This window comes from Polypterus senegalus, chromosome 9 (assembly GCF_016835505.1).
Source record: "Polypterus senegalus isolate Bchr_013 chromosome 9, ASM1683550v1, whole genome shotgun sequence".
In the NCBI taxonomy this organism is placed as follows: domain Eukaryota; kingdom Metazoa; phylum Chordata; class Cladistia; order Polypteriformes; family Polypteridae; genus Polypterus; species Polypterus senegalus.
In genome coordinates, this window is record NC_053162.1 from 42879602 (window position 1) to 42895420 (window position 15819).

The 15819-nt window shown below is 38.3% G+C and overlaps 1 protein-coding gene across 1 annotated transcript in view; it reads right to left on the reverse strand.

Annotated features, from left to right (window-relative positions):
• Window positions 1-525: 525 nt before the first annotated feature.
• The window catches only part of ogfod1 (2-oxoglutarate and iron-dependent oxygenase domain containing 1), a 31641-nt gene continuing 16347 nt past the window's right edge, over window positions 526-15819 (reverse strand). Inside the window, exons 7-13 of the mRNA XM_039763013.1 lie at window positions 13331-13459; window positions 11106-11219; window positions 10292-10371; window positions 9280-9536; window positions 4106-4234; window positions 1455-1513; window positions 526-707 (exon numbers count right to left, since the gene is read on the reverse strand). Of these exons, the coding sequence (XP_039618947.1) occupies window positions 546-707; window positions 1455-1513; window positions 4106-4234; window positions 9280-9536; window positions 10292-10371; window positions 11106-11219; window positions 13331-13459 (930 nt within the window). The 3' untranslated portion in view covers window positions 526-545. The remainder of the gene's footprint in view (window positions 708-1454; window positions 1514-4105; window positions 4235-9279; window positions 9537-10291; window positions 10372-11105; window positions 11220-13330; window positions 13460-15819) is intronic.

Genomic DNA, 15819 nt, shown 5'->3' on the forward strand with positions numbered 1-15819 from the left:
TAAAGACGACAGAATTTTTGGTACCTTTTTCCAGTTAGTGGTCTTCCATGACATAATCTCTAAATTGCTCCAAATTCACTACCAGGTGGTAATACAAATAGCCCTTCTTTTTCATTACATCATAAAATCTGCAGGTTTGTGCACCTGAAGAAGGTTTATTAAACATGTAACATGAATAGTTAACTTTTTATATTTTCATATTACAAATTAATTATATAATTTGTAATATTAATTATATAATTAATACTATTAATGTATAATATTAATTATAAACATGACAAGAAAATATTGTACAAATTCTTAGTACATTTGTTCTAGCGATTTAAGGAATGACTTCACATCCTTTCAAACATAAGTAACATATTTATTTCTAACACAAGTTGCAGTGGTTGCACAGGGTTAGACTTTTGACACTAAAGCATAAACCATTCTGTTAACCTCACGTGTCATTTTCTTTCATTTTCAAAATAATAATATCACTCTAATGACAAATGAGCACCTCATAAAATACAGAAAGAAAGGAAATACAAGCTTTAGGTAATTCTTTATTCATAGTAAACAAATGAGAAATCATAAAAATCTCTCACATTTTCCGTTGTTTTCTGATGATCTACACTGTGATTATTGATGTGTTTAACAAACTTCAGCGTCTCCTTATCTCTGTAGATTAATGCAAGTGAATTGCTTTCCGGGTAGACAGTAAGGAGCTGCAAAAGAAGAATAAGACAACATGACAGAATTTGAGCAATCAGAAGAGTAATCCTGAGCTACACTGGAAAGTCAGTGGGTTACAAGGAAATTCTCCACCATTCTCCACTACAGAACTACAAATGTGCACAGGCAGGTACCTCAAGGCAAATATTGTCATGTTTAAGTATTCTAGAAAAAGAAGAAGCCTAGCTCTGTTTTCATTTAAACCGATGAAACCACACTTGGCACTAACTTTCACTTACTTCTTCTGGTTCACTTAAGATATACTGTATACTGGGAAGTCATGGCTGCTTGGTCCCTAGAAACTTTGTACAACTACCATGAAGAACTTCCATGTTGGATGCAGCATACCATGGGTATTCTCCTTTCAGCATACCTCTCATTACAAGTATCCGTCCTCGGAATTTACCCAGACCATCTAAATTGGCTTCTTTGATTTGGAGGAGGAGCAGCTGTGCTCTACATTCCTTCCAAACTTGTGCAGGGACTTCATTTTAGCTGCTAATTCTTGCAGTCATTCAAGAAGCTTTAGATCATAAGTCATATGTGTTGAAGACTGATGGGCGAGTTGAGAGCTTTATTTACAGAACTATTGCTCATCCCTCTATTGTTGCTTGGAAATTAAATACTGAAGAAGCCGAACTCCTAAAACTCGGGCAGGTAAACTGACACCACTAACATCAGGGCTAATGCCACATGCTCTGGTAGGTTACAAGATAAAATTAAGAGTAAATAGCACTTACTTCCTCATCCTCATCACGTGCAATGTAAGATGTAAATCCTCCAAATGTTGTCTTCCATTCTAAAATTCAATAAAACAATTACCGTATGAAAACCAGAATTGAGCCGGGCTTCTTGTTCACGCCTTGCCGTTATAGACTCAAAAACTGTCTTTTATTTTAAATATTGATAACTTTATTGCCAGATTCCATTGATTTGTGGTATTATACACATTAAACTCAATTGAGGACGGCAGGGGCCAGAGACACTTCTGTTAATGCCGGGTACAAGACAAGAATCAATCCATGATGCCAGACTAGCACACAAACACACACTCCACTCTAATGGAGTCGGTTTAGAATTGCCACTTACCCTAATGATCGAGACCCTACACAGACACCTAGCTGAGGCTCGGATTCAAACCCAGGACTCTTGAGCAGTGAGACTGCAGTGCTAAGTATTACATCACTGCATCTCCCATACTGTTATTCCTTAAAGACTACTTAATGCCATGTTGAGATGCACCTGTGCCTCCAAATTTAGACTTAAGTATAAAGTCCAGTCCCCTTTCAGAAGTAAGATCAGTAATGTATGAATGGATGATTTTTTTTGCAAACAATCAGCAGGACACTCGCTCACTGAAGGCCTATACAGTACTTGAGACATGTACATTCCATTAGGACACTAGGTGGCAGTACACACCTTCTGAAACAAGTAGGAGTTTGAATTCTAACAGAATCATGAAGCACAAAGACTTCACATACTACTTTAAATCACCATATACAGTAATACATTTCTATAGGTGGTGGTGTTAAGCACAAAAGAATAAAATGTAAATGGTATCATCTAATGTGTGTAAGAATCTTAATCCAGTTGGGGTCACTACAGTTATCCATCCATTTCTTACACAGATTTCTTTATTCACAATATCATGGGTAGAGCAGACTACATGAGACAAAAGCCGGAAACCAGTCCGAGACAAGACACCACTATATTGCAGAACACACTGATACATATGGCCAAACACATTTCATTACTAATAAGTTAACCATAACAAACTGGAATAAACCAGAATATCCAAAAAAATCCACACCGTAAACTAGGTGCCAGCGCAGTGAGGAAATGGCAGTTATGCGCTTTACAACGTGGTTATCTGTATTATTTCAGATAAAGCTGAAGAAGAGTAATGTGTAACCTTGACTGGTACAAATTAGTGGTCTCAAACTCAGAGTTTGGAAGGCTGCAGTGGCTCGAGGTTTATATTCCAACCACTATCTTAATTTGTATCCAATTATTGCTGTTAAAAGGATCATATGTATGCAGTAAAAATAACAAACTAGACAGTTCTACATGTGAAATAACATGGATACACATTTAAAAATAGGAAAAAAAACAGCCTGGTGGGAGTCACAATAGGATCACATTTTAGAACCACAGATGTATGAATATTAGGTCTAATTTGTGACTTAAATTTTGGCCTTAAGTACTAAGTGCAAACTCTAATGGAGTTTTTCCTTAGTGTTTTTCCACAAGATATCAGGTAATGTGAGCATAGAAACCAAAGAAAGTAGTACATCAGGTAAGCCAATTTTTGTGTCTATTAAATAATATTAAAATTATGTATTTTAATGCACTCTTGTTTACTGCAATGCTGGATAGTGAAGATGTGTTTTATGTTGCTTTAATGCTACTTACAAATATGAATTTCACTGTATTCTGTACACACATGGTTATCCTGCTACTTTGGACTTCCAAGCCATACATTAAACAAAGTAAAATACTGTATATCATTAACAGCAAGAACTGGCTTCGGATCATTAAAATGGCTTGAGAGAAAATCTTAAGTCATTACAGCACTCTGAAAATTGTGTTTGAGGCCCCTAAATTAGTGCTCAGTCTCACACATCAGGTTATTTCTAACATTTTTTATTTAATCAATTGCTTATTGACCTTGAATAACTCAAGTATTTATTGTTAACAGGTATCTGGCAAAATGAAAAATTACCCAATTAGGTTTTGGAATATTACAAAATGACTTAATAAAAATTAATCCAACAAATCGTGTTCAATGAGCAGCAGCAACTAACTACTGATTAAGGAAACAGATGGAATGAAAACCTGAAAACACTGCAGCTTTCCAGAAAACAAGTTGGAGACCTTGGTATAACTAATTTTCAAAAGAACACATGTTATATTCAGAAAAAATTACCAAATATATTTTTGCTAATTATCTTACTATTATGGGACATATGTTTATTAATAACTGTTCAATTAATTTAAGTTCAAGATTAAATTGATGAAAACAACCTGATGTCATTTATATTATAGACAAAATTAGTTTAAGCTTAGAGCTTGTTATTCTGAAAAGGATTAAGAAGATAATTGTTAAAAGTATAGAATAGGAATTGTCACTGAACCATTACTACGAAAACAGGGATACAAAATATTTTTTCTATTAAATAAGTCAAGTATTGTATTTTAATACATTCTTGTTTGTCATGTCTCTGGAAAAGCAGTGATGTGCTTCAAATTGGTCAGATATACAAGTAAGATATTAATTTTATTCAATAATTTGTTTGAAAAGGGTACAATATTCATAATATGAAACATGCAATACTTCTCTAAATTTTGTAATATTAATGCATAAGCCAGCAAATCAATACACATCTGATACCTTCACAGTTGAAGTAAAGGAGCAAGTCCAAGGCAAACTCAGTATTTCCAGGGTCAGTGTCATGGATGAGTGTGTAGTTGCCGTGCTGCCAGCGTTGTAGCTCTCCCCTGCACCCAGGAGTGCTTGGTTCTAGAAGGGAAAATTGAAGTAGTGTTTATCACTACAAAGCCACAGCTCTGAAATCACCTGAAGCATTTAAGACTGTGAAATAAGGAGCTATATAGGCGCCCGACCCGGCACAGATTCACACTGAGGCACGTGTATACAGAACACAAAAGATTATTTTCTTCACCTGTGGGGCACGTCTACCCCGTGAACCCCACAGGCCTAACACAGTCCCAAGCACAGTAACACAAACCACAAATATACTCCCATTTGGCACCACCACTCCTCCTTGGATACCTCGTCCTCTTCTTCCCGATTCTGGCTACTGAGTGGTGGTGGCTGGCCCCTTTTATAGCCCACCTAGAAGTGTTCCAGGCGCTTGACCACCTGGTTCCAATTGCACTTCCGGGTGGAGCTAAAGAGTTGTCCAGCTGGGCTGTGGAATCCATGCAGCGGCCACCCCAACTCCCAAACGGTCTGTTGAGGACTCCATCTCCTATGGAGCCCTGTGGGAGGTTGAGGCATCACCGCTGGCCACGGAGGCTGCCACCAAGCGTCCCGGGGAAGATACTGAGTTGCCCATGGTTGCTCCCCCGGAACACAGACACGCCTGTCACAAAGACACATTTCCAAATTATGGTTCTAATTTCTAATACTGACTTAAATCATTTAGAACCTTATTATCTTAGACACACACACACACACATATATATATATATATATATACACACACTCACCTAAAGGATTATTAGGAACACCTGTTCAATTTCTCATTGATGCAATTATCTAATCAACCAATCACATGGCAGTTGCTTCAATGCATTTAGGGGTGTGGTCCTGGTCAAGACAATCTCCTGAACCCCAAACTGAATGTCAGAATAAGAAAGAAAGGTGATTTAAGCAATTTTGAGCGTGGCATGGTTGTTGGTGCCAGACGGGCCGGTCTGAGTATTTCACAATCTGCTCAGTTACTGGGATTTTCACGCACAACCATTTCTAGGGTTTACAAAGAATGGTGTGAAAAGGGAAAAACATCCAGTATGCGGCAGTCCTGTGGGCGAAAATGCCTTGTTGATGCTAGAGGTCAGAGGAGAATGGGCCGACTGATTCAAGCTGATAGAAGAGCAACTTTGACTGAAATAACCACTGCGTTACAACCGAGGTATGCAGCAAAGCATTTGTGAAGCCACAACACGCACAACCTTGAGGCGGATGGGCTACAACAGCAGAAGACCCCACCGGGTACCACTCATCTCCACTACAAATAGGAAAAAGAGGCTACAATTAGCACAGGCTCACCAAAATTGGACAGTTGAAGACTGGAAAAATGTTGCCTGGTCTGATGAGTCTCGATTTCTGTTGAGACATTCAAATGGTAGAGTCAGAATTTGGCGTAAACAGAATGAGAATATGGATCCATCATGCCTTGTTACCGCTGTGCAGGCTGGTGGTGGTGTAATGGTGTGGGGGATATTTTCTTGGCACACTTTAGGCCCCTTAGTGCCAATTGGGCATCGTTTAAATGCCACGGGCTACCTGAGCATTGTTTCTGACCATGTCCATCCCTTCATGACCACCATTAACCCATCCTCTGATGGCTACTTCCAGCAGGATAATGCACCATGTCACAAAGCTTGAATCATTTCAAATTGGTTTCTTGAACATGACAATGAGTTCACTGTACTAAAATGGCCCCCACAGTCACCAGATCTCAACGGAATAGAGCATCTTTGGGATGTGGTGGAACGGGAGCTTCGTGCCCTGGATGTGCATCCCACAAATCTCCATCAACTGCAAGATGCTATCCTATCAATATGGGCCAACATTTCTAAAGAATGCTTTCAGCACCTTGTTGAATCAATGCCATGTAGAATTAAGGCAGTTCTGAAGGCGAAAGGGGGTCAAACACCGTATTAGTATATATATATATATCTATACTAATAAAAGGCAAAGCCCTCACTCACTCACTCACTGACTCATCACTAATTCTCCAACTTCCCGTGTAGGTAGAAGGCTGAAATTTGGCAGGCTCATTCCTTACAGCTTACTTACAAAAGTTGGGCAGGTTTCATTTCGAAATTCTACGCCTAATGGTCATAACTGGAAGGTATTTTTCTCCATTAACAGTAATGGAGTTGAGCTGGAAAGACGTGGGGGCGGAGTTTCGTGTGACATCATCACGCCTCCCACGTAATCACGTGAACTGACTGTCAACGCAGTGCGTAGAAAACCAGGAAGACCTCCAAAAAGCACTTAAGAAAACATGCATTATATAATTGAGAAGGCAGCGAAACAATAAGAGGCGAGCGAGTGACATATACTACCATATTCATGAGTGCTGCTACCTCGGAAAGAAAGCAAGGTGTAAACCTAAACTTTAAATTAAGTTCATAGACAGGCTACCGTTGGCGTTTCACATGCCCACAGGTAATGCGGGATACAAGTATAATGAGAGGACGCAGGATATAAACGAGAGTTTTGATCACTTTGTAACTAAGTTAAAATTGTAGGTGAAGGGGTGTGCTTATGCAAATTCTGAGAAACTGTGTTTGTGGGGATTGACAATTAAAGGCGGGTGGGGGAGTCACGTCATCATCTCCCTCCCATTCATCTCATTTCGCTCTGAGCTGAGCTCCACGCTAACGCCGTCTTCGAAGCAACTTCGTCAGACTGCCACCAAATACTCACAGAAAAATCCACAAGTTAATACACACGCTGTCTCTAGAGATTCTCCACACTGAATCCTCCAGGCACTACTTACAAAAGGTCACATTGACAATCGTGTTACGTTATTTTTAAAATCTTTTCTTTTCTTAGCACAAGCACAGCTGAGAAGCTTCGATGCATTAGCTCCATAACGCGTTAAAAAATAATGCATTTAATCACACTTTGCATTACAAGCAAAGGGGAGCTTTTGTCAATGCATGATTTCCTGGTACACCGATTACATTGATCAAGCGCATCCCGATTCATTTTACCCTCGCACCACCTTAGTTTGAGAAGAAGTATGAAAAATATGAGGTTAACACAGAAAACAGATCACCAATTCAAGCTTTATGAATAATCGATTCGCCATCAATAATTGTTTTGGTAAAGCCATCCTCCTTCCATTTTATAATTTTTCCGCCACTAGCCATGATTAAATGAACGGTAAAAAGTAAGAGCAAAGCGAGGTGACTTATTTAGGCAGGCATATATATGACAGCAACACTCATGACAATGTCAATCATGTTACGTTATTATTAAAATGTTTCTTTTCTTTTCATTACTTCTTTAACACATTACTTCTCCGGCAGGCGGGTATTTTGCTATATATATATATGACAGCAACACTCATAACAGTGACAAAACAATTACAGTACATTGACAATCATGTTACGTTATTTTCAAAATGTTTCCTTTTCTTTCTCATTCCTTCTTTAACACACTACTCTCCTGCTTAGGTATATATATATATATATATATATATATATATATATATATATATATATATATATATATATATATATATATATATATATATATATATATAGATAGATAGATATATATATATATAGATGGATATGAGAACAACACTCATATCAATGACAAAACAATTACATTAACAACCATGTTACGTTTTTTTAAAATTTTTCCTTTTCTTTTTCACACTTTAACACACTACTTCTCCTGTAAGCCTGGTATTCTGCTAGTATATATATATATATATATATATGTATGCATAGTAAATATACATAGCATGATATTTTAAGCTTAGAATATTATTAATGGGAAACAGTGCAGTCACGCAACACCAGACAAGTGGGTGGGTCTGAATCCTAGTCTTGTGTTTGTAGAGCTTTCTCCAAATAAAATTCTCTTTGCACAGTCTAAGGATGTGTAGATTAGTTGAACGGGTGACTCTATTTTAGCTCAGCATACGTGATTCTGGTTAGGTGTGTGAGTATGCAAATCTCCGTTATGGGCTGACATTCCATCAAGGGTTTCCTCCTGTCTTGCACGTAATGCTCCCAAGCTACGCTCAGGAACAGTTTTTTTTTAAGCTAGTTCAATAAATGAATGCATATATGTTGAAAAATAAAGCTTTTGAGTCATACTAGTTGGTCCTAAGCAAAAGTGCAGCGAGCGTTTTTTTTTTTCTTTTCAGTGTAATGTTCTGTAGCCCGACTACTCTGGAATGCCCGTTTGGATTATGTGTTTTACCATGTACAATACAATCCATTCCCATAGATTTGGTAGTATTAGCTTTTGCAGAATTTTTCTTATCAGAAACCTGTGTTTTAGGACCAAGCTACCACAGTCACAATGACTTGGTATATTACAAGACAGTGAAAAGAGTCACCAACTGAAGAATGCCTTCACTTTCATGTGTCTGAGGAAATGTGAAATAGATGAAATGAAAATGTTTGATATTTATTCCAGTATTGCTGTATTTCAGTTTTCCTGCCTGGTGTCTTTACCAATGTAACAGAGTAACACAACCACAAAGGATAAAAAAAGTCATTGGAAGGGTTTTGACACTGCTAAAACAAATCATAACTTTGGACTACTAGCTGAGAAGAGCTATTCAAATCACTGCCATAATTAAGCCTCTGCCATATTACAGAATGCCCACCACTCTAGAAGAAAAAGGCCCTACAGTCTGGCAAACAGCATTGAACATTGAACCAGGGGGTTCAAAAACCTGAATGAGCTGAAGTCCTGAATGGAAGAAGCATCATGTTCATCTAACTGCTATCTCATAACATCAGGATTTGTCAATAACTCTCCATTCGTTGTAACTTTTAGCACACTTTTGTACAGTTCTTTTAAGTCCAGACGATGTTGGTTAATATGTTACTGTTATCATTTATCTATTTCACTTTATATTTGTCACTGAAACAAGGGTCAATAAGAATGCCACTGTTCTGGTTGTAATGGGAAAATAAACATTGAGCATAATGTTGTTGCAAATGCTGCACTTAATGACAATTTGCAAATGCAGACAGAAAGTATACTTAAGGAGACTAAGGTGTGAGAAATATGGTGTTCACATTTGCCATGATACATTATTCCATCACTTTTCCTACCTTTCAGGGAGGGGCCAGCATTTATGGTCTCACAAACGTCTACCTCTCCAGTTTTTTCACCTTTCCCTCCTTTTTCTTCTTCCTCTTCTTCATCATCATTATCATCATCATCATCACCACCACCAGAGGGAGCAAGAAAGTGCAGCTTGAGGCCAGTGAAGTTGGACAGCAGCAGGAAGAAGGCCTCTGAGGCAAGTAGCTCCCAACACTGTCTCACACATTCTGGCAGGGAGGCTTCATCAGCCTGAGAGTAGCACCTGAAAGAAAAAAAAAACACATCTAAACATTCTTATCATAAATAAAAGGGTTAAAATTCAAAATAAAACCACTAAATGAAACTCTTCTGGATTCTAGTCAAATTTGAGTTTAGTGTATGTACGATTTAGTATGAAACAAGTAAAACAGCAAAGTGTCAGACTACATGTCATGCTGAGAAACAAAAGGCTGTGCAACATACTTTGTTCTACATGAGAGGAAAACTTATGTGGTTCTCAGTAATTGTAGAAGTAAGTGTTAAATATCCTGTTTGGGAAATGAATAAACATTAAACTAAGGCTTTTGTTGGAAAGAAGAAACTAATTACCATGAGAAACAAAATGTGATACGGAATTTTACAGACAGGACAAAGCAATTCCAATTGTAATCAGAAGATGATAATAAAAGTTTTAAGTAAGATAAGTGACATTATGAAAAGCAAAGTAAAAATAGTGTAATTGTTAAATCCAAAAAGCTCAAGGGTAACAGAAGCTGAGCAAAATTTCAAACTTTCTTCAAAATGAATGTGCCAGGAAGTCAAACTAATGGATTTTTTTACATTTCTTCATCAGTAGTGTAATACTTCTGGTGGGACTCATATTTAAGCTTCTGGTTTAATGTAATACAGCTTAGTTGTTGGACATTTTTGCACTGTAGCAAACCCTCAAAAATGTTTATTTAGATCAAAAAACGAGGAGTGATTTGACTCCACTTTCCTATAAGGCGTTAAACTAATTGCTTATACTAAAGCAATTACCTTTTATTTGGAGGTCCTATCTGATTCCATCTGATTTTGGATTCCTTCAGAGCTTCTGACACCATCTTATACTGTTCTGGCTAAAAAACAAAAAACACAACTGCTCACCACTGTACTTTGAGTTATAAAATGAAAAATCACATGATATGGCACTAAAGAGACATATAACATTATAATAAAAGTTCAAAATCATTGGTCAGCTTTAAGCGTATTGAATTAAAATACTGAAGTGGCCCATCCAGCCCAACTCCATCTCCACTCTTAAATTTGATACACCTTTCCGTGATGGGAGTTTAAAATCATACCAACAAAATGACACATATTGTATTCCTTAAAGACAAATGTATGAAAAAGTTGCCAGAATTAGATTTAGTAATGATCCTTGAATGACTTCCACAGAATTTAATAAAACTGATCCATTAGGATATTTATTAAAAAAAAAAACCAAGAAAATAAACATCCCACAAAAACACGTGAAGAATGTGTGCTCTACACAGATGAGACAACAGTATTGCCATAGTGCCTTCAATGCTGCAGAATAAAAATACAATCTTTCAAATTGATTTTAAAACTTTCCTAGTTATCTTTCTGTGCTTGAAGGTAATAGTAAATTAGATAAACAGCTTTCATCATGTATACTAATGCTCAGTCTCTTGTGGATTTCCCTGGAGCACTTGCAAATATAAGCACATTATTTAGTAATATGGCACAAATGTGTTCATCATGTTACTTACTGTGAGTTCAGTTGTTTACTCTGAGGATTAAGGCTTAACATCAACAGCAAAGCTGACAGGATCATGAAGAATTTAATTACCTGGAGGAAGTCTTTTAGCAAGATTTCAGATGTTTCTTCAAACTCCTCCTGCACTTGTGCCTGGAAGGACATGTCCAGATACTGGGCATTTATCCATGTATTCAATAAGGATTCCTACAGAGAAAAATACAAGGTGACAAGTTAACACATAATGAAAGCAAAGTGATACGAACTAAAGAGGTGAAAGTTAAGTCAAAAAGTCAGCAGAATTAATTAATAAAATGGCAAGATGTTGGAAAACTAATGGCCATAGTGCTTTACCAAGCTTGCTAGATTTCACAAGTAGGTTTGTCAGACTAAATAATAACAACTGCCTTGCTGTGGCTTGAAGTCAACACCGAAACTCACATTTTGGTATATAACCACCAGCACTTCAGAAACGGTCATGTACCTATAGTTAAATCATCTAAGAACAGCTTTGGTTGCTGCTGGAAGAGGTGTTGGTGAGGCCAGGAGGGGACGTCTTAACCTGTGGTCTGTATGAGGATCCCAGTTCCTCAGTGCAGTCACTGGGGCACTGTGCTATGTGGTCATAAAAGTTCCATGGGCATCCTTCAAAAAGAGTGGAATGTCTCCTGAAGTACTGACTAAATTGCCCACCACAGCCTTGCCCATGCTAGCTCCTAATGCTCCCTGTCTCTAACTGGGTAACTATCTCTCTCACCACTTCACCAGCAATAGCTAATGTGTGATGAACATACTGGCACGGAATGGCTGCCGTCACATCATCCATGTAGATGCCATACATTTGTGTTGGTTTAAGTGGCTCCCCATGGTCCATGTAAAGTGCTGTGAGGTCACCTGCATGGTCCCCACAATTTAATGTATTCCTTATTTATATTTTTAAAGAAATGAATTGCTTCTTTAAAAAAAAGTTGATTCACACATTGTGATTTGTCCATGCTTAAGAACTAGAAAGAAACTTTAAAATTGGGTGTGGTAAGTGCAAAGTGTGTAAATGCACTAACAATTTCTTTAATATACATAGTAATACTTGCAGTCTACACTGAGGTCCCCCTTATTGGATTTAAGAGATAAGATACTGTACAAATATGATGTTATGTTAAAAATCATCTGTGACCAAGTCATGAGTTGTCTATTACATGGAAAGAAGGGACCCACTGAATTTGAATAGGGCAATGCTACTTATAATTCATCCACCCATCCATCCATTTTCTGAAAGTGCTTAATACAGAGCAGTACTGAACAGAAGGCATTAACCAAACCCAAGTAGTAGTTGTAATTAATACCTAGTTAATATCTAGTACAGGGGTGGCAAACTCCAGTTCTGGAGTGCCGCAGTGGCTGCAGATTTTCATTCTAGCCATTTCCTAATCAGGGATCAGTTTTCACTGCTAATTAACTTCTTTACCCTTCATTTTAATAGCCCTGTTTTAAAGGATTCAGTGCTCTGAATTAATTATTTTCTTCATTAAATGACAGCCAAACAGAAATCAAATGTGAAACAAGTCAACAGTTGACCAGCTAAATTGGGGCTTCAAACTCCAATTAATTTCACTCCAACCAGTATCTTAAATGAGAAGCCAATTCTTGCTGTTAATTAAATTCGTTATTTAATTCTATGGCTTGTTGCTGCTCTCATTCTGACACAACAGACATTTCCAACTCTTTCCAACTCTCCAACTTGATTTTCTGTTTTTCCTAAGAACATTGTCAAAATGTTTTGGGGACCTGAGAGATCAACCTCACTGCGACCTTTACCTTTCTTTATTTTCAGATATTGCGTGATGGGCACGGGTGACATGGTCATGTGGCACCTTGTTTTATGTCTCATTATTGTTTGGCAGTTAATTAAAGAAAAAGAAACAACTAAGGGGCTTGAATCAAGTTAATTAAAATTAAGACAAAAGAAGCTAATAAGTAGCAAAAACTAATAAAGAAGATGGTTAGAATGAAAACCTGCAGGCACTGTGGCACTCCAGGGCTGGAGTTTGCCACCCCTGATCTAGTAGTTGTTAATATCTTTTAGTCTGTAAAAATGTGTTACATTTATTTGTCCACTTGTTGAATATATACTGTATATATATTTTTACCACTGTATCACTAAGGGAGGGGTATCACCTTTTTATATTATATATACATGTATATAGTTTCGGGTTATGTAACATGCCACAATTACAAAAGAACTTATTCCAACAAGGGAGCTAGCACCCCCTGCTGGATACAACACCCCTCATACATTTTTCCTTTTCCGATTTACTTACATCTCGTTGAAGATGTGGATTCCGAGGCAGCACTGGTTCTATGTAGCGGGGAGGTCTTTCAACTGAGCTACCATGAAACCATCCCCCCACAGACAGACGGCATTTGCCTTCTGAGGTTACTTCAGACACCTAATGATATATAAAAAGAGAGAGATAGTTTACAAAATGGTAAAAGCAGCACTCTGTTATAACAGTGCCTGTGCAACTGTCGAACAAGGACACTTGTAGCTATCTACCTATATATATATATATATATATATATATATATAATATATATATATATATATATATATATATATATATACACACACTGCTCACAAAAATTAAAGGAACACTTTTTTTATTGGGCCTGGCATGAAATCAATTAAACCTGTCTGATAATTTTCTGGTTGGTTAAGCAGCTGAGGTCATTGTTAATCACTTTCAGCTGTATTGGTGTTCATGGACTTAACGACAGGTGCACTAAAGTGGCAACAATTAGAAAACCCTCAAAACAGGACTGGTTTTACATGTGGAGGTCATTTCAAGTTTCTCCCTCTTGATCTTTTTGGCTGGTTTTCCACTCGTGCTAGTTTTGGCTTGAGTAATCATCTCTACTGGCAGTATGAGGCGATTCCTTAACCCTACAGAAGTTGCACAGGTTGTCCAACTTCTCCAGGATGGCACATCCACATGTGCTGCAGCAAGAAGGTTTAATGTGTCTCCCAGCACAATCTCCAGAACATGGAGGAGATTTCAGGAGACTGGCTGTTATTCTCGGAGAGCTGGACAGGGCCGTAGAAGGTCCTCAACCCATCAGCAGGACCGATACCTGCTCCTTTGTGCAAGGCGGAACAGGCTGAGCACTGCTCGTGCCCTACAGAATGACCTCCAGAGGGCCACTGGTGTGAATGTCTCTACCCAAACAATCAGGAACAGACTTCATGAAGATGGCCTGAGGGCCCGGCGTCCTGTAGTGGGCCCTGTGCTCACTGCCCAGCACCGTGGAGCTCGACTGGCATTTGCTCAAGAACACCAGAATTGGCAAGTTCACCACTTGCGCCGTGTACTTTTACAGGCGAGAGCAGGTTCACCCTGAGCAGCTGTGATAGGCGTGAAAGAGTCTGGAGAAGACAAGGAGAACGATATGCTGCCTGCAACGTCGTTCAACATGACAGGTTTGGTGGTGGGTCAGTGATGGTCTGGGGAGGCATATCCATGGAGGGACGCACAGACATCTACTGCGTAGGAAATGGTGCTCTGACTGCCATAAGGTATCGAGATGAAATCCTTGAACCCATTGTCAGACCCTACGCTGGTGCAGTAGGTCCTGGTTTCCTCCTAATGCACGACAATGCCCGGCCTCATGTGGCAAGAGTATGCAGGCAGTACCTGGAGGATGAAGGAATTGAAACAATTGAATGGCCTTCACGATCCCCTGACTTAAACCCAATAGAACATCTGTGGGACATTATGTTTCGGTCCATTAGGCACCGCCAGGTTGCTCCTCAGACTGTACAACAGCTCAGGGATGCCCTCATACAGATCTGGGAGGAAATGCCACAAGACACCATCCGTCGTCTCATTAGGAGCATGCCCGGCGTTGTCAATCATGCATACAAGCTCGTGGGGGCCACACAAGATACTGAAAAGCATTTTGAGTAGCAGAAATTGAGTTTTTGAAAAAATGGACTAGCCTGCCACATCTTCATTTCACTCTGATTTTAGGGTGTCTACACAATTGAGCCCTCTGTAGGCAGAAAACTTTTATTTCCATTAAAAGACTTGGCATCCTTTTGTTCCTAAGACATTGCCCTGTCGTTATTTGTATAGATATCCAACTTCATATTGAGATCTGATGTATCTAATGTGTTTCTTTAAAGTGTTCCTTTAATTTTTGTGAGCAGTATATATATATATATATATATATGCTCTTATACGCCATTATCTGAGTTACAGAGCATACCTCCAAAACAATAAAAGAAAGCTTTCCCTACCAATCATTATCTCCTTCCACTTATATTATTTTTTCTCTATATTCCTGATTGTATCCTGACTTCCTACAAAAAACTTCCTAACGCTGCACCTTCCTTTTTCTCCTAACTTCTCTAATCACTCATCTCCTAAGAGGCATGTCCGCCCCTCACAGAACAGAAGCCCTTCACCCAATCCCACCACTTACAGCATTCATTCCATCCTCTCTGCTCTCATACAGTGTATCACAAGCTGCCTGCACATCACTATATATTATGAAAACATAATATAACAAAAATTAAAAAGAAAATTACAATACAGAAGAATATTAACATTAATACAGAATAACATTACACATCAGTGGCTTCAACTTTTAACACATTTTTCAGTTTTGTCGGAATTATGCTTTATATCGTTCACTTTTCCTCCTACTCCATAAATTGAAGCGATAATTGAAACACTTTTGCCATTTTGTAAATGTTTAATTTCAATTTCTGTGACAATTCCAAAACCACATATATATGTTTATCAGCCAT